Source organism: Typopeltis vanoorti, chromosome 13, assembly GCF_054136105.1.
Source record: "Typopeltis vanoorti isolate ZY-2024b chromosome 13, IOZ_Tvanoo_1.0, whole genome shotgun sequence".
NCBI lineage: Eukaryota > Metazoa > Arthropoda > Arachnida > Uropygi > Thelyphonidae > Typopeltis > Typopeltis vanoorti.
The window spans coordinates 110,764,163-110,786,844 of NC_143561.1; the positions used below are offsets into that span (position 1 = coordinate 110,764,163).

The 22,682-nt window shown below is 35.4% G+C and overlaps 1 protein-coding gene across 9 annotated transcripts in view; it reads left to right on the forward strand.

The window, feature by feature from the left end:
- LOC150100469 (5'-AMP-activated protein kinase subunit gamma-1-like) overlaps positions 1-22,682 on the forward strand; it is an 855,293-nt gene that overhangs the window by 307,337 nt on the left and 525,274 nt on the right. For all 9 annotated transcript variants that reach the window (XM_090402490.1, XM_090402487.1, XM_090402491.1 and 6 more), the window contains one exon: positions 16,266-16,378. In XM_090402490.1, the coding sequence (XP_090258616.1) occupies positions 16,266-16,378 (113 nt within the window). The remainder of the gene's footprint in view (positions 1-16,265; positions 16,379-22,682) is intronic.

The following is a 22,682-nucleotide window of genomic DNA, read 5'->3' on the forward strand; positions in this document are numbered from 1 at the left end:
TGTTGGTTACCCAAAAGATAAAAGTGCTTCCTAAATAAATTTATGCATCGATTTGGAAATAATTCTTTACAAAATTTTATAAAATGCAGAAGAATAACTTTATGACTTGACAAACGCATACAAGTCGTTAAAAGACAACGCAAAAAAAACAAAGATGCACCTGAAGCAACCCTTGCTTTAGGCTAACAGTATTAAGTATTAAGTCTTAATCTAATTTAAAGGAGAGCATTGGTTTATTATACAAAGAAAACTTCAAGGGACACGAATGGCAGATCCTAGTAAAATATCTTCCAAGGCTAATGTTTACAGAAGGCAGAACAAAATGCTTGGGATTCTAATATTATATTTTTATTAAAAGTCTAATCAATAAATTATATATTTATTGATTAGACTTTTTAATAAGAACTAATTATAAAGAAATTTTAATTTTTTTATACATAAAAATTTATATATGATCATTTAGGGGTCCAGCTAGGCTTAGTTGGTCTCATCCGCTTAAGGCCAATCTTGACACCAAATTTTCTTTTACAGAAAGCGTTAGATAAAAGTAAAAAATAATAATTTTTTTCATTTCATATTCACACACTGGTGTTTTTGAAGTATTCCACCTGTTACTTCAAAATCTTATCCAGTCTGTGTGTTATAGATATTTCTTCTCTTACAGATCTCACATTTCAGAAATCTTTATGTATAAGATATCTTGATTAATACCAATAGTAAGCCAATATTACAAAGAATTTGAAAATCTTTCCAGCCAATAGATTCCTTTTGAGTTTAATGATATACAAGCTATGCTTTTAAAATCAGAAGTTTGCATCTCTAAAAAGAGTCGGCCTCGATATAATTGCCCACTTTTATTCTTTAATTTTGTGATGAGGATCAATCATACGAGGATCTTGCAATTCGGTGCTTGTAATGCATTCACTTTCTGGTAGTTTCATGCTCCTTTCAAAAAAGTGCATTATATTGTAACAAAACATCAGTAGCATATTGGAAGTTAATCATCTACTTCCTTCTTAAATGCTTTCAAAATAATTTTTGTACATTCTTTTTCTCCATCGAAAATTTAAAAAAAAAAATGTGTATGCCAAAATACCTCTATATACCAAATTGTTGCTTCTCATCGGCGACCACCTGCCATATTCCCGTTATTCACTAAAATATTGAACAGTAATAGAAAAAAGCTTTGTATTTCCTTTGTTGCTTGTATCAGAACCAGCTGAAAAATATATTGACTCTTTTTAATTCGTTGTAAAATTAATAAAAAAATTTTCTGAGTAGCTTGTGCCAACACATTTGGCCTTTGCACACACCCGTAAGAGTTTTTGATTATGAATCATTATACGATGCTCCAACTAATTTATTACAACAATCTTCCTGGTATTTAATGGCGTGCATGTTTTCCGTAATTTCGGCTCCTCTGATCGACCGATTTTTTCTGTATTTCTGAACTTTTTGTGTTTATCTGAATTTAAATGTGATGAAATTACTCTCTCGCCCTCAAACTTGGTTGAAAAACTTTGCTTATAATTTTAAATTCGCTTTCAATTTATTATTATTTTTTTAAAATTAACCAGGCATATTTAACCGTACATCATTAAATAAAAACGCAAAGTTATTAGTAATGCATAATTTTAAATTTTTAATATATGTACCTGCACGATGCACGCGTACACAGTAATACATAAGCCGGAGATTCACTGTCCGATTGAAAGGCATGCAGCGCTGCAGTAGTAGGTTGGCGCATATGATCATAAAATACAAAGCTCTCTCCTTTGCTAATAAAATGCTAACTTTATTAGAAAAGGAATTTGGAATGTAAACATTAAAATAATCAATCGTAATTAATAGTTTATCTGATTTTTGTTATCTGTCAATTCTGGGAGAAATAGGGTTGTACTCGAGAGGAGCGACAACCCTATTTGCGATTATGCAGGCAGACTAACGACCATTCCAGCATGGTTGGCAACCCCAATTTTATCCCGAAATTTTAAATGGAAATGCGAGAAGAAGAAAGTTGTTCTGATAATTATATATTTTCATCGTTAGCAACAAAAGTGTAATGGAATTCACGAGTCAAATGACTGCAATGAATTTAAGTACATCACTGAGAAATCCAAACTAGATATTGTACGAGCATATCAGAACAAGCAAGAATCTGCATAATGATCTCAAAGCATTAGATCATCGTCAGCAAGCAACAAAACTTAACCCAGACAAGCAAGTTAGCCGCCTGGATATCAGCACAGGACGATATAAATTTCATTATCACTGAGCTTTGAACCTTTCATGTTTGAAAAAATCCTGCGACCAACCAAGCATTCAGAATACCCAAGAAGTTAAAGACTGACGGTAAAAAAAATCGGTTCCTTGGTGGAATAATGAGCTAACATCTTTATAAAACGCTTGAATAATACAGAGGACTATATCAGGGAACTTAAGATTTAAGGCAAACTGATAACTTTTATTATCATATATTCAAAATCCATTTACCAATCCAAAATGAAAAACGCAAAAATGGAATAACGGAAAACATTCTGTAATGTTTCGACATCATCGAATGCTTGGAATTGTGGCTCTTAAGGATATACAAGCTTATTCCTGATGCCATACTATCAGATGAAGAATTTCACAACGTACAGAGAATTCAATGCCTAGAGACACTCCTAATGATGGTGAAATTAAGTCTAACGAAATCCTTCGATACTAAGATTAGTGTACGCATGAAAAACTCTGGCGAGGACGGACAATTAAAAACGTAGTTTTAAGAATGTTTCTTGATTCCCTTTAATATGGAAACGCTTGAAATTAAATCGATAATCCAGAAAAGAAGCATCTGCGGAAGTTGGTAAATACAAGCCAATTAGTCTCATAATTATCGCTGATGAACAGAGAGAATAACGTGTTTTATCTTTTGAACATTTATATATTTGCCACTTATATTTAGGCCATTTGGTGTGCATTTAGCCCCTTGAAGAGGCTGTTATGGAAGTTAAAAAAATTCACTCAAGATAACGTCACTAAAACAAAAAGTATTACTAATCCCCTCCCCCCTCGACGTTCGAGAAGTCTTCTGTGCTGCATGGTAGTCATAGATGAATAGCAAGGACATTAAAAACCACACATATGCAACCAAACAAGTGAAACAGAGCTGTCTGCTAGGTTATTTTTGTGGACCAGGATTCTGGAACTTCAGTAAGAATCGTTATTATGACTTTACACTACTGAAATCATATTTGTAGCTTATTATTATTATTATTATTATTATTTTTTTTTTTTTTGTTTTTTATGATGCCAACGGTCATGTTTCGAAGCGAGATGGTTTACAAACAGAAGGCCAATGAAGAATATCGCGCGTGAGAGAAAAGTTACATTTGATAGCACCAAGGGTTTCGTGTCTCACGTAAGCATTCGTTTATGGTCTCCTTAAGTTGGGAAATTCTAGAGGTAGCCAGGGAGATAAAATGCTTGGTAGTAATAACTGACAGCAAATTCAACCTCAGCAAGTACTTCTCATATGCCACTACTGACAAAAGCTTACAAGTAGTATATCTTCCAGAGAAATCGCAAGGATAAACTGAAGAGATTAGGATAACGAATGCTGAAGTCATTGTGCAGGAGCTATTCTTCCATCGATGACGTATACTGCATCCGCTTGGAAAGAGGCACACTAAAGTCTATGAAAAATTAACAAACATTTTAAGAGTTCAATGGATATTTTAGATGCATATGCATAATTAGAGAATGCAGGACAAGGAAAAATTAACAAACATTTTAAGAGTTCAATGGATATTTTAGATGCATATGCATAATTAGAGAATGCAGGACAAGTAATTGGATGTATGCCGGAAATTTAAACATAGATTCCAGACTGTACGAACTTCTGCTTGTACAATAAGTAGACTCGGTCGCCTATGAAATGCATATTAAGGAGAACAAAAGCAACGAGGAATATATCATTATATAGTGAAGGGAGAATTAAGTAGAAGGAAATGGCGGTTGTTCTTTAAGAGTATGTACAGACAATCAATTATACAAGAGTGCTGTTTCAAATGTCGTCCCTTCTCTTCAAATAATCAAGCAAAATACCATGTCATACTCCATTCATTTCATATCTCCAGGAATTGAATTATATTTCAACACCTCTCATCAAAGACTATAGCAATTTATGGTGGTATCATCATCAATTCCTTGATATATATCACTAACGGGTACTCAGGTTACTACGACAGCACTACATGATTAAGTTTACATTATTATTAATCTCATATCAACAATTTCCCTCCATATCAATCTATTACTTATGAGCACTCCAATATTGTCATATCTAACATTTAGTGCTTCTAAAGCACTTCTGACCGAATCATCCACCTAGACTTGGTCTTCTTCCCGGTATCTTTCCTGCCATCTTGGCATCAGACATCTGTTTTTGCAACCTTTCATCCATTCTGTTTAAATGCCAATACCACTAAGGTGGTATTGCCACTTAAATAGAGCATTCAGGGATGTGGGCTAATATCTTCATTTTTAATATGATTCTGCCTTTGATGCCATTGGTTCACTTCCCTAATTTTTCTCAGAATCCTCATATTTGTGGTCTCTAGTCTTTGATCAAGTGCTTTATTTCAAACTCAACTCTCGGATACATAACATAAAACCAATTTAAACATTGTTTTGTGTATACTGCTACTTTGGTGTTTTGGCTAATTTCTCTCTCATTCTATATAATTTTTGTCAGCTGACTACCCACTATACCAGTTTTGCTTATTCTGCTGTCTATTTCCAGATTTAATCCCATCTTGACTAAATATGAGTACTCTGCCTAAATAGCTGTAATATTTTACTTATTCTATAGGATTTCCATTCAGAATACAGCTGAAATTTTCTATGTTCCTGAATATTTTCGTAGTTTTGGTCATTTTATTGCTGATTTTCATGCCAAATTTGTTACAGCTGTTATTCAGTTTAGTCAGTGAATTCTGGAGACTTGCAGTGGATGTGCAACATCATCTGCAAAAAGCAAGGAAGTGAGTTTGACATTTCCAATTCTAATATCAGGCTTGAAGCCACTTTCTTTCATAATGTGATCCATATAAATGATGAATAATTGTGGTGATAATGTGCATCCTTGTCTTATCCTTGATTTTACATGAAACCATCTTCCTGTATTTCCTTCAATTTTAACTGCTGAACTGAAAACTTAAATATAGACTATATATTGCTCTGTATATTCCATTCACCACATATAATTGTAGTGTTTTGAAAAGCTTTTTTTTTGGCACTTTTGTCATATGCCCTTTCCAGATCTACAAAACTTAAGTACCGATCCTTGTCATATTCCCACGATTTCTCAACTGTTTGTTTTAAAGTGAAAATCATGACACGAGAACTAAAGAGAAATAATCAGAGCAAGTGCATAGGGTATATAAAACATATGCACTTGCCCTGATTATTGTCCACTTCCCAGAGTATCTTGACAACCTCTATTTGGCCTGTACCTAACTTGTTCTCCAAGTGTCTCTTTCACAGTCTTTCTCAACCTCTTTTCAAGTGTGCGTGCATAAATCTTACCTGGAACACTTAGTAGGGAAATTCCTCTGTAATTCTCACATTCAGTTTTATTCCCTTTTTTCTAGATGGGTACTATAAGAGCTCTACTCCAATCATTGGGAGGTCGACCTGACGAGGTCCTCTGAATTATGTATTGTAGCTACAGCAAAACGTTTATACCTCCATACTGAAGCATTTCTGGACGAATATCATCTACTCCAGCTGCCTTTCCACATTTCAAGTTTTTATGGCTTTTTCTACCTCATGTATTATTGATATGTACAATCAATGACTTTTTGCATTTCTCTTGAAAATTTTCTAGTATGGTTACATAAGCAAAGTAGATGTTAGATCCCGCGTCATTTCAAAGGCGAATATAGAAATAATTAAAGTTTCGTAAGGTAAGTTGCTTACGAGAATACAATCCCCGACATTCGCGAGTTGCCTTAATGTGGACTACCGGGGAGTGCATTCTCGTAAGCTCTCTGGTCAACTTACCTTACGAAACTTGCATAGTTTCTACATTCGGCTTTGAAATAATGCTGGATCTAACATCCACTTTGCTTGTATAATTTTGCATCGCCGAACTGAATCCTTTTGGCTCTTTATTTTAGTAATTTTCGAGTATAGTTCTGTCACTGCTTGGTTCGTTTAACAGTCTTTCAAAGTAATTACTCGAGACATCTAAGATATCTCGGTTTTCATGTTTTCCTCTTCAGTTTTCATATCACCTTATCATCCTTGATTCCTTTCACAGTATTCTTTTCTTCCATTTCTAAGCTTCTTCAATAGCCTCCAGAACATTTTTCCAGATATTCATTTTCTATATTCTTACCAAAGTCTTTCATTGACTTTTGTTTAATCTTACATGTTTCTCTATATTCTTTTAGTGTATCTGCCGACTCATTTGCTAGGAACTTTTGGTATGCTTTCTCTTTTGTCAGGACTGCTTCTTTAACTTCTTGTGTCCACCGTGGTGTTCTTATCTTTCTCTCCTTGCAGATAACTTCACCACAACCTCCCTAGCTGAATCAACCAATGACTTCTTAAGAGTTCGCCACTGAGATCCAAGGTTTGGTGTTTGTTTTTAGTTTGTTTCATTTTTCTTCAATAATGTTTGTATAGTCGAGTCTACAATTTACTTGTAAAAGCTGCTCTTAAAACTTTCTTACATAATCTTCTTTTCAATGTGATATCTATTTTTATTCTGCTTAGTACTAAGTAATGACCACTTCCAATTTCAAATCCTCTGTACACTCTTGTATCCTTAACTACCACGAAGATATCGCTATCAATAATGGTGTACTCAATGAAGCTTTTTTTTTTTATGTTCTCGTGTCTTCTTTCCATGTGAAGTTGTCCGCATATTTATGTTAAAACATAGTATTGGTAATGACTAGTCGGTGACCTGAGCAAAATCCATTAAATACTTAATATTATTATTAGTTTCTCCAAATTTTCCAAAAATGTTCCTATGTCTGGTGGGATTCATTTCTTACTCTGCTGTTCAGTTCCAAAAGGCCCACTTCTTCCATTTTCTTTATGTCAGCTACTTGTTCTAATGACTCAAAAAATTCCCTCCCTTCTTCTTTGGAAGAACTTTCAGTGGGACCATAGACACAAAAAAGTTTGTCCATGTCCCCATTTTGAAGTTTGTCCACATAACTCTGCCTTCCAATCGAGAATTTTATCTTCGTTTTTGGTGTTGAATGCTATCGCTACTCCTTCTTTCCTCGATCATTAAAACCACAACCTAGGGTTAACAAAGCAAGAAACTGGTAAGAATTCTTATTCTTGAAGGATGAAAAATCGAATTGTTGTGTAAAGACTCCTCCCTTCCACAGCTAAAGAAAGCTAGAAATATGTTACGAACAATGTTCATAATTAGCTATAAAACACTTGAACTAAGTCTAACTCTGTGAGAAGAATGGAAAAGGAATTCTTTCCCACTTTCACAACCATATGCTATCTCTACAGGATTAGCTATCTGTTAATGGACGTGGAAAATGCAGGCATTCACACAATTTCCACGTTCTGAAGTCACTATCCTGCATTCGCTTTCCGCAAAAATACGTTGATCACCTACCTTTTGACTGTCAGTTACTGAACTCTATCCGGATGCCTCCGATACAACACAATAATTTCAGAAGACGAGTGGCCAACATCAAAATAAAGACGTATCCTAAAAGTTTATTCAAAATTATTTAATTTTATCAAGAGGATTGATTTTTAACCAATGCAATATAAACTAAATTAAAAATGTATTAATAGTAGTGTAACGTGATTCATAATTATCAGTATTACATACGTGTAAACACACACCGACATGGTTATGGTTACACTTCAGATACGATGAACTGTTAATTTAGAAGTAACATGCTTCGTTGAACTAGTGTACTACTCTACAAGAGCCACTTGTCCATCCAGCATGAACCTCATACATGATTCGGTAATATAATCCCCGAGGGGGTGGCAGATCTTCGCTACAATCAAATGGTTACACTCCTGTTACAATCAGATTCGCTAGCACCTTGAAGAACGACATGCATATTATGGAATTGGTGTATGGGAGAGGATGATCGCGTATACGGTTCCGTTAGCAGCGCGATTAAAATTGATGGTTTTTTGTTTATTTTGATGCACATGACGTTTGCAGTGCGTTGTACTTGAAGATTTTCGTGCTGTTATATGATAAGTAGTCCTCTCTAGTTAATTGAACACAAACAGAACTAGCAAAATGTTCAAAGATGACCAAGATTAAAAGCACATGGGTGATTCCCTCTGGAAACCGAGACCGCTTAGCAGCAAATAATATGCGAGTGAATACTATTTTCTGTGCTACCAACTTATTGTGATCTAAGAACTCCATTTTGCCTTAATTTTTACTGATATCTGAAAAGACGACCTCAAAAAAATTTGTTGAAGAGTGTGGGAAGAGAAAGATGCTCACATGTAGACGTGTGTAAATAAATGAATATGTAAAGGAAAATACGAAATTTTATGTGTGCTTATGAAGATTGGAAGGGAACACTGATCATATGATGCTCACTAACTTGATTACTGATGGACATATCAAAATATTAGAATGTTTGTGAAATATAACACAATCATGCCTTTTTCACATGTACTGAGTATATATGCTTAGTACATATATTATTCATATATTTCTTATTTTTAATCCTCTCCCGTTTGCTTTAATTTTCTTTGCAATTATCGCAGATTGTTGCGTTGATCTAATCCTGAAGATTAGATACATGCCAAATAATACAGGCTGCACTCGCTAGCGAAGGTACAGTTTAATAATATTATAGTTAGATTCTGCATTTTGCCTTAATTTTTACTGATATCTGAAAAGACGACCTCAAAAAAATTTGTTGAAGAGTGTGGGAAGAGAAAGATGCTCACATGTAGACGTGTGTAAATAAATGAATATGTAAAGGAAAATACGAAATTTTATGTGTGCTTATGAAGATTGGAAGGGAACACTGATCATATGATGCTCACTAACTTGATTACTGATGGACATATCAAAATATTAGAATGTTTGTGAAATATAACACAATCATGCCTTTTTCACATGTACTGAGTATATATGCTTAGTACATATATTATTCATATATTTCTTATTTTTAATCCTCTCCCGTTTGCTTTAATTTTCTTTGCAATTATCGCAGATTGTTGCGTTGATCTAATCCTGAAGATTAGATACATGCCAAATAATACAGGCTGCACTCGCTAGCGAAGGTACAGTTTAATAATATTATAGTTAGATTCTGCATGCGAAATTACCAATTTTAAGATTCTGTTAAATTATGGAATGCGACACACTGCATTGATTCAAATGACGATGATGAACCCTCGGAGAGTTTCGCAACTGCTATAGTCTCACTGCATCTAAAAATTCGAAATGAAATGGAATCCCTTTTGGAATTTCGTTAGAGATGATTTTGATTAATGTACAAAAAAAAAAAAAGTGCAATAATGTGGCTGGTTGAAGAAAAAGGACACGACAGTATTGAAAATTTTCAGAGTAGCCATCTCAAATTCTCTTAAGAAATACCTTCCATTCTGAACCATACTTTTATTATTGTTTGGCTGTGTATCATAGTATAGAAACGCGGTGGTCATATTTTTTTTTCGTAAAAAAATCTTGACAGATCATTATCCCCCTCACCCAATATATAATTCTGACTGAGTTATTTTTATTTCTAACATTTTATCAATTTATGCTTGGATTTTCGATTCATTTATCATTTAGACAATTTATCATATGCCATTTAGGTGAACCAGATGACCATTATAAAAAAAAAAAAAAAAAAAGGTAGAAAATTGCGATGCAGAATGCGCCCACTAATCACGAGTGTCGTCACACATAACTAAGCAACTAAGAGTTGCGAGTGAAGCGCAACTCCTCTGGCTGTTGGCGACAAGTTAGAAATAGGGTGGGAGTTTGACATCCAGATTGTGTAATATATAAATAACATCAGGAATTGTAGATGATTATAATCCTTTTTAATTGCTCCTGCACGAACACACTTTTGTAATGCATGCAAAAGTGTGTGTTTTGGAATTATGATTCGGAAAATGAATTCCTGATTTTATTACTCAAAACACAGTCAAAAATACAGGAATCCATTTTCCGAATCATGATTCCAAAAAAACCCGAACGATTATTGTTGACCTCCTCATCTGTTAATAAAGATTAGCACAAGTGGTAGAAATGCAAAACTCTTTACGTTTCTCTCCGATATGCAATAATCTTATAATTATTATCATTGCATAGAGACAAGAATACGATTTTGTTAAGGATAGCAAATGTAGGATTTGAGGTACAGAATGCGAGTTGCATTCCTGTACAGCACACAGAATCTAATACTGTCTTTATTTGATGATAGCACATTAAATAAAGGCGTCGGAATCTTAGCTGTGATCAATATCCTATGATTGTAATGTACCTTTACTTCTCTAGGCTGGTTTGATTGTTGAAGAATCAGAGGTGTTGATTTTGTTCTATAGTTAACGGATATAGCATAAATTGGAAAGTTTGAATTTTCTGTTCTTTGGAATCAGTGGACAGTGGATGTTGCCTTCTTCTGGCAACATCGGCAATCGATTTGACTACGGACCAGGGTCAACTAAGCAATGATGTAGTGGATGGGCTTTCCATCAAGCAACATGTTTAGTGCCTTCAGATAACTGAATCATTAATATATTATATACAAATCAAGTAGATATTAAATCCAGCATTATTTCAAAGCCGAATGTACAAACTATGAAAGTTTTGACCAGAGAGCTTATGGGAATACACTCGCCGGCATTAACCAGTTGCCCTAGCGCGAAACTTATAGAAGATGTGATCGCTTGCCCAAGCGTCCATATATCCGCGTTCTATTGGTCAATTTTGATAAGGTTTCACTGGCCTCATAGCTGTTTCGAATTAGTTGGTTCTCCTCAGAGACCAGGAAGAAACCTTAAAAGAGCAAAAACTATCGTTCAGTACTAAGGAACTCGAAGTGTCGGAGAGGTGTAAGTGAACTCTCGGTCGGTGCGTCAAGTATTTACTAACATAAAGAGCCAAAAAGCTTCAGTTCGGCCATGCAAAATTATATAAATCAATGGATATTAATCAAGTGGTCCGAGCTAGGACAACTCGTAAATGCTGGCGAATGTATTTCCGTAAGCTCTTTGGTCAAATTTCGTACGAAACTTGAATAGTTTCTACATTCAGCTTTGAAATAATGCTAGATTTAATATTCACTTCATTTATACAATTTTATATCACTGAACTGGAGAATTTTGGCTCTTTATTTTAGTAAATCATTAATATATTATTGAGAAAACGGACTATTTTTATGTTATTAATTAATTCAATAGAATAGTTTTATTTATATATCGAAAATCCATTTTTCATATTATGTGGAATTTCCGTTAGTACAGTGCATTCCCGTACTCGGTACTAATGTATACTATGGGTCAGTGGTGTTCAACCCGTCGATCGTGATCGACAGGTGGATCGCGGAGCGATTTTCGGTCGATCTCTTGTTTATTCTTCCTTACTTAAAATTTAATTAAAACTGAAAACATAATATTTTATTTATCATTATTTTGTATTATCTTTTAATTCTCTTTAAGTGTATTGCTATTGTTTATTTATTTTGCCTTAAAATTAGCAGATCAGTAATTTTCTTATAAGTCCGGGTAAATGAATTAATTTGGATCAGTGGAAGTCAAACAGCGAGCCGAGTGAATACGATTATAAGCAAAGCACATCGTATGCGTTTCGTTTATAATCGTGTTTACTCGTAATTACATCACACACTTCCCACTACCCACCGTTAGAATTTCAGTTGAGTTTCAATTGCTCTAAATTTATGGTTGGATTTACCATTATTTTTTTCGCTATAATATAAGTTATAAACATTTTTTAATTTTAATAAAATATTTAAAAGTTATTTATTTTTTAATTTGAGGATAATCATGAGTGTATCAAAGAAATCGAAGACGTATCCTTTTCACAAGGAACGAGAAATGGATTATTTCTTTACAATGGTAAATGGAAAGTGTTGTTGTTTGATTTGTAATTCATCTGTAGCAATTCAAATATTGAGAGACATTTTCGATCGCTACATGCAAAATATGATGAAGATTTTCCCCAAAATTCCGAAATAAGTGAATCAAAAATTATAAATTTCAAGGCAGGACTTTCTGGACAACAAAATATGATTTCGAAAGTAATCAATAAACCAATATTAGCTACTATTGCATCTTTGAAAGTGTCTCATTTATTAGAAAAAGCAAAAAAGCCTTTTACTGATGGAGAGTTAATAAAAGAATCGTTTCTTGCAGCAGCAGAATCTTTATTTTCTGATTTTATAAATAAAAATGACATTTCGAATATTAAAGATTTACAACTTTCCAGAACAACGGTTATGAGAAGAGTTGAATTTAAGTGCCGATCTGAATACTCAGTTAATGTCAGACATTCACCAGTGTGTTGGGTTTTCATTACAGTCTGATGAAACAAACGACTTCACTGATACTGCTCAGTTAATGGTATTTATTCGCATGGTATTTCAAAATTATTCAAGTAAAGATCAACTTTTGAAAATTGTACCATTATTGGGAAGGACTAGGGGAGAAGACATTTTTTCGACATTTGATGAATTTGTGAAACAACACAAACTTCCGCTTTTTTAAAATTGTGTCTATTACTACTGAAGGTTCTCTTGCAATAATAGGTAATAAATCAGGCTTCATTTCATTATGTAAAAACGATGACAAATATCCAGATATTTTAACGTACCACTGTATTATTCACCAACAAGTACTGTGTAGTAAAAGATTAAACACCAAAGATGTTTTGGATATTACATTTTAAATTATAAATTCTGTTCGAGAAAAAGCCCTGCAACGGCGGTTATTTAAATTACAGGCAGATGATGATAGGGAACTTCTGAATGATATATGCACGTAAACACAAACCGAGCAAACGCAAAGCTCAATTATTGCCGCGCTTAATACGTCTTCTGTCTACAAAAATAAAAGCATAAATGGAATGCTTGTAAATGCATGCATTTATTAACAAATAAATATTACTTCTTTCTCAATTAATGAGCTTGCGCAGCAAGCATAGCAAGCATGGAGAATTCGCCCCTGAAAGTTTCCAGTATTAACTGATATTGTTCGAAAAATTCTGTCATGTTTCGGATCGACATACTTCTCAGAATCCGCTTTTTCAAATATGAACGTCATAAAAAATACATTAAGAAACCAAATTACAAATGATCATTTGGATGATTGTCTGCGAGTGGTCCGTGCGGTTAGCCTAGTGGCTTTGCGCTTCGCAACCATATGCCTAGGGAAGGAGTGTCCTAGGTTCGATTCCCGTCCACGACGTGAGGAGCTTAAGGATCTTCCTCAGCCATAGCCAAGTTAGCCGGTCTTGGGCGTGGGCAGCAGGGTTTTTTCCGCCAGTTTATCTGGGGTTTTTCATCCCGCAAGCAGGCAAACCGGCCCCGTGAACACACAGGTTACAATCATAAATACTTACGGCAAGGAAGGCAACGGGAAACCACCTTGCTCATAATCATCTCTCCCCTAGAATGGTAGCATATAGCTACCCTCCCGCGGCCGTATGGCAGATGGGAACCAGAAGAAGTCTGCGAGTGGCCACTTCTTCATATCAATCTGACTATGGAAATGCTAGGTCCAAACAATGCCAAATTTCACAGTAACTTTTTTTTTTTTTTTTCATCAACCAGCATTTCCTGTAACTTGTGAGTTTGTAATCAATCTGTTGTTTTTTCTAACTTTGGTTTTCCAAAATGGAGAAATAAATATTTTATTCCAATATATTTGTTGTATTAAAATAATTAAAAGTGATAAATAAATTTTTAAATACACAAAGTTTTTAGTTTCTTTAAAGTTTTTAGGGCTGGGAGAGTGGGTCCTCTAAAGTGAGCGAGTGCATTTAACTGCACAGTTGTGCGTAATCTGATATCAGGTTGCGTGAACGTGATCTATATATATAACAGAGTAGATCTCTGAATAACTTAGTATAGAAAAGTAGCTCGCATAGTAAAAAAAGTTGAACACCACTGCTATAGGTTGACTACCCAACGTCTCGTCTATGGGCTCAACATTAAAAAATAAATAAATAAATAAATAATGTTCACTGCATATCATATGAAAAAAAATTAAAAAAATGGAATTTAAAATAAATTTGGATTCGTTACGCTCAGTTTAATTAAAAATGCTTGACACCCAAACCAGTCTTATTTCAAAATACATACCGTACATTTTGTGTACAGTATTTTGGAATGTACGAGGGTGGTCTGAAAAGTTCTCGGCCTCGACCATAGACGACAAGATTTTTTTTTTTCTAAGTTGGTACGCCTGTCGTAAGCATCCATGTGAAATTGCAAGTCATTCAAACATTCTAAACAAACAGTGCTTGGAGCGTTATAAGAATAATAAAACTGATTTTTGAGTCGATTTATTACTATGGATGAGACTTGGATTCACCATTACACACCAGAATCCAAACAGCAGTCAAAACAGTGGACTTATTCAGCGCCAAAGAAGACAAAGTTGGTTCTAGCAGCAGGAAAGGTCATCGGTGTTTTGGGATGCTAAAGGCATTTTGTTTATTAATTATCTTGAAGAGGGTAAAACAGTAACCGGGAAATATTATTCCGATCTTTTAACCAGACTAGACGAAAAACTACGTAAGAAAAGACCCGGTTTGCAGAAGAAAAATATCATCTTTCATCAGGACAATGCACCTGCCCACAAAGGTATTTTGGCAATGGGAAAATTAAGGGATCTGCGCTATGAATTGTTGGAACATCGACCTTATTCCCCAGATTTGGCTCCCCCTGACTTCTGTCTCTTCCCAAAACTAAAACTCTTCCTCGCTGGTCAGCATTTTTCTTCGAATCAAGAGGTGATTGCGGCTGTAGAGGGGTATTTGGCAGATCTTACTGAGAACCACTACAGGGACGGGATAATGGCGCTGGAGCATCTCTGGAATAAATGTACTAGTCTTAAGGGAGATTATTTTGAAAACTCAAAATAAATTTGAAATTATAAATTTGTTTTTTCATTGTTAGGCCGAGAACGTTTCAGACCACCCTCCTAAAATATTGTTACGTTTTCCAAAAAATAAATACACAATTTTTTTAAAATTTAATTAGTGAGTAGTATAAAAAATGGAAAGGCTGATGCGAGGCTTCACATTAAAAGATAAGAAACGAAACACCTGGATATGAAGCCAGACTCGTATCACAGACATCATTCTTTACCACAAACGACTAAAATGGAAATAGGCCGGACATCTATCCATAAGTGAAGACAAGCGATGGACCCATACTAACAAAGTGGATTCCTAAAGAAGGAAAACAAACGAAGCTGAGGGCGTCCTAAAAGAAGATAAGACGCGGAACTGTCAAAATTTGTTGGAAAAAGTTGGTCAACCATAGCCAAGAACAGAGACAGATGGAAAGAGCTGGAGGAGGCCTTCGTCCAGCAGTGGACTGAAAATGGCTGAGAAGATAAAAATAAAAATCATCTTTTTTGTCTAATATACTGTGATAGAGAGAGAGAGAGAGATCGCTAACATAAACTGTACGCGGAAATGTTGCATCTTTGATCCAGTGGATTCTTACTCTCCTTATCTTCGAATAATGCTTTGAATAATGCGTGCAACAGAATATCTTTTCAATCATCCTTATAAGGACTGGCTTAAAGGGGCGAAGCAAGAATGCTTTTCATCTTCCCCGTTATCTGTAGAGGACAGTGTAGGGATAAGGTGTTATTGAGCAATTAAAGCTCTGATCATGGCAGGAGGGTAACAGCAATAGCCAAGCCTCACTCAGAACTTCATTGGCTAAAGCATTGCCATCCATTCAGTCTCTGATTTTTATTTAACTTACCTAAGAAACAGTTGAGATTATGTGAGTTGATATGAATTTCATCGCCTAGTGTTAGACCACTTTTGAGCTTTTTGGAGGCCTGAAGTAGCTTGAAAAAGTTCCATTTTGCTCACTATAGCAGGGTTTCCAGACTAGGAAAAATAAATAAAAGATACCAAAAATATACAAAACGGGCATATAATACACTGCTCCCATAGCCTTACGTGCTTTGGATGGTAACTGTAAACAACAACAAACTTCCTTCACTATTATAAATTTGTTCAATGTGAATTTGTCTTTCAGGTGCTTTGCTTCGGCGACACTCCACCGATCCTGATAAGCGCCGTGGTTCTGTTAGCCTCATTCGTTCCTTAGATGGTTGCTCGGACCACAACACCGCTCTCATTCACAGAGGGGTAAGTCGGGAGTACTAATGTAGCCAAATAATGTAAGATTCTAAACGTAGTTATATCATGTATGCGTAATAAGCGCTATGAAATGAATAATTAAGGAAAATATTTATAATTGATAAATAAATAATGTATATGTACATGTAATGTGTGTGTATATATATATATATATATATATATATATATATATATATATATATATAAATTAGGGTTACCAAGTAATTTTATAAACTTGGTTATTTTACTCCTAATCCCAAGTAAGCAAACAGTTAAGTTTGCGCCTGAACGTAGTTCAAGCCTAAAGGTGGTGCAACTCATAGTAAAGGTGGGAAAATACTATGAATACTATGAATAGTGATCAGAGCTTTTCCCACCTTTACTATGAGTTACACCACCTTTAGACTTGAACTACGTTCAGGTGCAAACTTAACTGTTTGCTTACTTCGGATTAGGAGTAAAAGTTTATAAAATTACTTGGTAACCCTAATATACATTATTCCCATGTTAAAAAAACTTTTTTACATCTATCACTCCTCCAGAGATTATTAAAAATAAAAACACCTTGTAGCAACTTGTATAGGTAAAGTTGATAAGGCTCTGTATTACTAAAACCTTGGTGTATGTATGTATTTTTTTGATATGTATATATATATTTGTATATATATGTATATATTTTTGATATGTATGTATATATTTTTGACCCTATATATATATATATATAGGATCAAAAAAAGACCTAAAAAAAAAAAGGTTGAAACCGGTGGGGGCTCCATGAGGCTCTGCTTGGGGATAGGTTTTTGCCTATATCTGAGTGGCCACCGTTGAGATTATGGCTCTGCTTGGTGGCGGGGTGAGCCTGCTGCTGAATAGAGCCAATACTGAAATACTAAGAAGTTCTTCTCGGTGACGGGGTGAGCCTGTCATTGAGTTGAACAACGCAGAGTTGAGCTATCTTTCGGGATCGTCTTATTTTTAGAGCCCGTTTCACTTTTACATTCAAAAAAGGTTGAAACCAGTCTGGATAGTGACTCCACCCATAATGTATTGCAGTATACATCTCTTAGTGAGATGTGCTTTACATTATGGAAAATACTAAGAACAGAGCTTTACCCACCTTTATACTAAGAAGAGTGATCAGAGCTTTACCCACCTTTACAATGAGTTGCCCTGGTGTTGCATCACCTTTAGACTTGAACTACGTTCAGGCGCAAACTTAACTGTTTGCTACACTTGGGATTAGGAGTAAAATAACCAAGTTTATAAAATTACTTGGTAACCCTAATATACATTATTCCCAAGGTAAAAAACTTATTCCACACACACACACACACACACACACACACACACACACACACACACACACACACACACACACACACACACACACACAGACTTCGTAAACAGGGTGATGTGACATCTCTATAACTTTAAAGGTGTATACTACACCTCAGATCCAATTAAATGTGGCTTCAGAAACCTCGTATTTCTGAGTTCAGCCGTTTGCAAGAGGAATGCTGATATGCAAAGCACGATGAATCACTTGAGTTTAAACAATTATCACATTAGAGCGCCTGGAGTAATGCCCAGTCTAATAGGTTTGCCTCGAGCAAGCAACAACCGCTGTTTGTTCCTAAGTTGTAAAGTTGTACTTTGGTGTTTACTGAACTCGCTGATTATTCACTCTCCATAAAGCACAATGGCTTTATCAAGAGAGCATAATTACTTATCATATATATTATATAATATATATGATAAGTAATTATAGACTATATATACGCTATGTTATAAAGTATGTATAGTATGTTCATTATTCAATACTCTGTGTATTATATACGTATGGTATTTATTATATATACATATAATTGCTAGAGTAGAGACTCCATGGAATTACTACTAGCAATTACATAATCCAATATTTTTTTTTTTGTCCAGATGTCCGATAGCCCGAACGTCTGTTTCATCAAATATATTTTGATTTAGTTTTCACCGTTTTTTACGTACATTATTTTATATTCAGTTTACGTGAATAATCTGTTATACTTTATTTTTACTTTAATTTTCTTTACGTGTATAGCAATTCATCATGTGTATTAATTACGTTAGTATTAATAATTTGGTTATACGTATCTGTCTATCATTTACCAAAATAGCAAACTTTTTTCTGAGAATTTTGATCAGATTTAGAAGTCGAACACACGCACTCAAATTGAATACGACAATTTAAGACTTACGACATAAATACTTAAGACAGCTAACTGATTCATATAACGTTTATTTTCATCAGGTGTGATGCTGGACGTACGTCTTCGCAGTTGTGCTACTGTTTAGTGACCTCGTGTCAATGCTGCTGCTGAAGTAAATAAAGTAATTTCTTGCTTTCCTTTTATGGCTTTACCGAGTTACTGACTGAACGTTGGGATGTTTGAGGAACAATGGAAGGAAATGCAAAATATACTTGAATCTCAAAAATAAAATTGCCTCGCCTACTCTCTATACCGGAATAAAAGGCGTTAGCTGATTTTTTTTTTTTTTTAATCTCAAAAAATTCAGAATGAGGGATATGGGATCTTGAATTTGCATTAATTAAATGGTTAAACATTGTAAAGCAAAATTTATCTTCAATTATCAATTTTAAGATTAATACTGAAAGATTTTATATACATGCAAATTAAGATAAGGATAACAGGAACTGACCAAAGCCAGTTTAAACAATTTTGAAAGATTCAGTTACGGCTACAGAAAAATTTAAGTAGTTTGCAGTATATACATGAATACTGGTCAGTTAAAAGAGCATAGGCTTGAAAGACAAGATTTATCGAATGACATAATAAAGGACTCCTTCGTAATTCAGTCGGTTTTGATGATGTTCTGTGGTCAGAAAGTAATGGTTTCATATCCTGTCTAGAACGCGCTGAACTTTTTCAAAACACTCCTGTTGAAGGTGAGTTATTGAATATCAGATGGGGAGAATTTTCTTCCAGAAGAACAGGCTAACTCGCTAGGAGAACACGAAAGTTTACATGTAAAATATACTATAGGCATATTCAACTAACCAAACTATCCTGGAATCACGTTTAGAAAATCCTAGGAAACTTGGAAGTTTATGGGCGTTACAAAGTCTACCAAAACCATACGAAAAAAGAAGATGATAAAGGAGAAAATATTTGAAATCTTAAATCACTTATCAATTGATAAAGTTGGAGGTTGGGATGATAACCATGGTGTCCTCCTTAATAAGATGTAGAACATCCTTTTGCTGCGAAATCGTACAGAAATCCTATGGGATGTACTTTCCACAAGCGTATAGTTGCGATGGGAATTGTGGACCATTCTACCTGCAGGCATGTAAAGTGGTCATGGCTGACGTCCCTTCGCCTCACCCATTGCTGCAGTTCAGCTCAAACATGTTCAATAGGATTGAGATCAGGACTCTGCCGTGCGAGCTGACGTTCATGTTCACAAACCACGCAGTTACAGCAGAAGCCAGTCTTATGACACGATGCATTGTCTTGCTGAAAGAGAGACAATAGTCAGTTCCCTAGAAATGCCACAAAGTAGAAAGCATTGGTGGCGCCACAAATAGAGGCCTGAGGCCAAACCAAGAAAAACAGGAACATGCCATTACACCTCCACTTCCGAATTTCATAGTTGAGGTTACGCACTCGGGTAAGAGACATACACTGGGCATCTGCCACACCCACACCTGTCCAACTGCTCGGTAGAAGAAGTAGCATGATTTGTCTCTCCATAACACAGCTTTACAGGCTTCCATGTTTCACTAACGAGTGTAAAGGCTTATGTGTTCATCGTACATGTTGTTTAATTTTGACGGAATATATCAGAACACAGAATTTTGAGTAAATAATTATTTATTGACTTATTGCTGATATTTCGCTGATATTATAACCAGCATCTTCAGAGCACAAAAATACAGTTTGTCACAGTAGGCGAGACTACAACAACATGGTGTAACAAAGGGACTAGTTTAACAAAATTGTAGCAACAACACAGAGACTAAAGTCCTAATTAGGTGCCCTCTATCTAAAAAAAAAAAAAATGTAACAACACAAAGACTAAAGTCCTAAAAAACAGAGAGAGAAATCAGGTGTTGTTATGTCTTAAGATGACTGTCTCCCAAATCTTAGGCAAATTTATACAGCCATATTTGTTGAGATTCAGAGTATGTCTCAAGGCTTCTGTTGCTTCTAAGAACATTCTCTCTGACTTGTAAAAGCTTCTGTGTAGTACATTTTTTCTTCCAGTTGAGCCTGTGTGCAGTGGTATCCAAAACATGGTCTGCTATGCCCGACTTACGGTAGTGATAGTGCCGAATGTATCTTTTATCTTCACTGATGCGGATGTCCACAGTTCTTCCTGTTTGACCGTAGCAAGCTTGATTACACGAGCAGGGTACTTCATAGACTCCTGGATGTGATAATGGTGGTGTGATTGTTTGTTTAAATATCTTCCTGTGTGTGTGTGTGTGGGTTTTCTAAACATTGAGAATGCTGTCTTTGGGTGAACGGATGAGAGTTGCTAATTTGACACATGGTCTGAATACAGTGCATAGTTGATGTTTATTGAGAATTCTAGATATCTTTGCAATGTGCCTTTAATGTATGGGATGATGACTGTTTTGTTGTAGTTGTCGATGGGTTTCTTAGGAGCATTTAGTATTTTGTTTATCTTATGGGGATTATAGTCATTGGCCAAGAAGGGGTGGTAAGTGAGCCAGTTCAGCAGCAAGAGCATTGTCATTGGAACAGATTGCTCTCGCTCTGTGAGTTAGCGTTTTTAAGATACCATACTGTTGAGAAGTATGATGGTGTGATTGTTTGTGTAAATATCTCCCTGTATTGTGGGTTTTCTAAACACTGAGAATGATAAGGAAACCATCTGGAAGACGTGTGATTAGTGTATCCACAAGGAAGGGCAGACAGTTATTAGTTTCCTGTTCCATTGTAAAGTGGATTTTTGGATGTTGGCTATTTAAATGTCCTAAGAATGTATCCAATGTTCCTGGGCCGTGTGGCCAAATAGCAAGCACATCGTCAACATAGCGTAGAAGTGTTAGTTTGAGAGTGGCTGTATTGATAGCTAGTTTTTCCAGGTGTTCTATGCAGAAGTTTGCTGGGGGGGGGGCATACTGTCCCATCTAATTGTTTGTATATTTTCTCTTTCTATGTGAAATATCCTATATGTGTTGTGGATTTTAAATAGTTCAAATATATCAGGAGGAAAGTGTGACTTTAGCAGATTAAGGGTTTCAATTAGTGGTACATTTGTGAATAGTGAGGTGATATCAAAGCTCACCATTAAGTCTGAGCTTTTTAAGGTATGTTGTTCTAAAATAATTTTTTAGGTGGGCAAAATTTTTGACATTTCGCTGACATTTTGCTGATATTTCGCTGGTGTATAACTCCAGCGAAATATCAGCAATAAGTCAATAAATAATTATAATTCTGCGTTCTGATATATCCATGTTCCACTGAACGTACACAGTCTTTGTACCGCTTAAGACGACGCTGATTGTTGGTTCGAGTAACTGGACAACACACAATTTACTTCTGAAATGAAAATAGCGATTCTTTACTAATTTCAATGTGTTGAATACGAAAATGACAATAAAATCTGTCGATTGGCCCTTGTTTAGGAGAGACTCAATTTGCATTGCATACATAGGCATCATTTGGCAACACTGTACTTCAATCTTCTGATTATAACATATTTCGCCATATTGCATCAGCCAATCATTTGTATAAAGTGAAGTGTCGTAGTGTGAGCAAGTGTTTGGGAATTCCTGGGCTACCCCCCCCCCCCTTTACTCCTGTGTCATAAGTACTACACAAGTGATCCCTGCAGTGCAAATCCAGCAGTAGTGATGCCTCGTACTTGTGTTAATAGTGCAAATAACTTTTGTTACATTTGCGGGGAAGTGACGTTTGCAAAACAGAAAAAATCACTCCGTTCGGAGATAAGGACTGGGCCCCATACAGCTAGAAATCTTCCGAAGTTCCCGAAAGGCAGTAAAGTGTCCATTCTGTTCCTCTCTTCCTATGAAGAGAGCCAAGCAATCATGCAAATGACTGCTACTTTTGCATGGTACCACCTGTTTTGGGAGGTATCATGAGGAAAAAGGAGTGTACAATAGCATACCTGAATATACTATTCGCTCTCTGAGCAGTTCGGAACGGCGAAGGACTTCTAGTTCTTGAACCTCGAAAGAATTTTCCATCGATTCAGAGGACGGAGACGAACTGATGACGAATTCTCCTGAGCCTTCAGCATCTAATGATGATCCATATTTCGG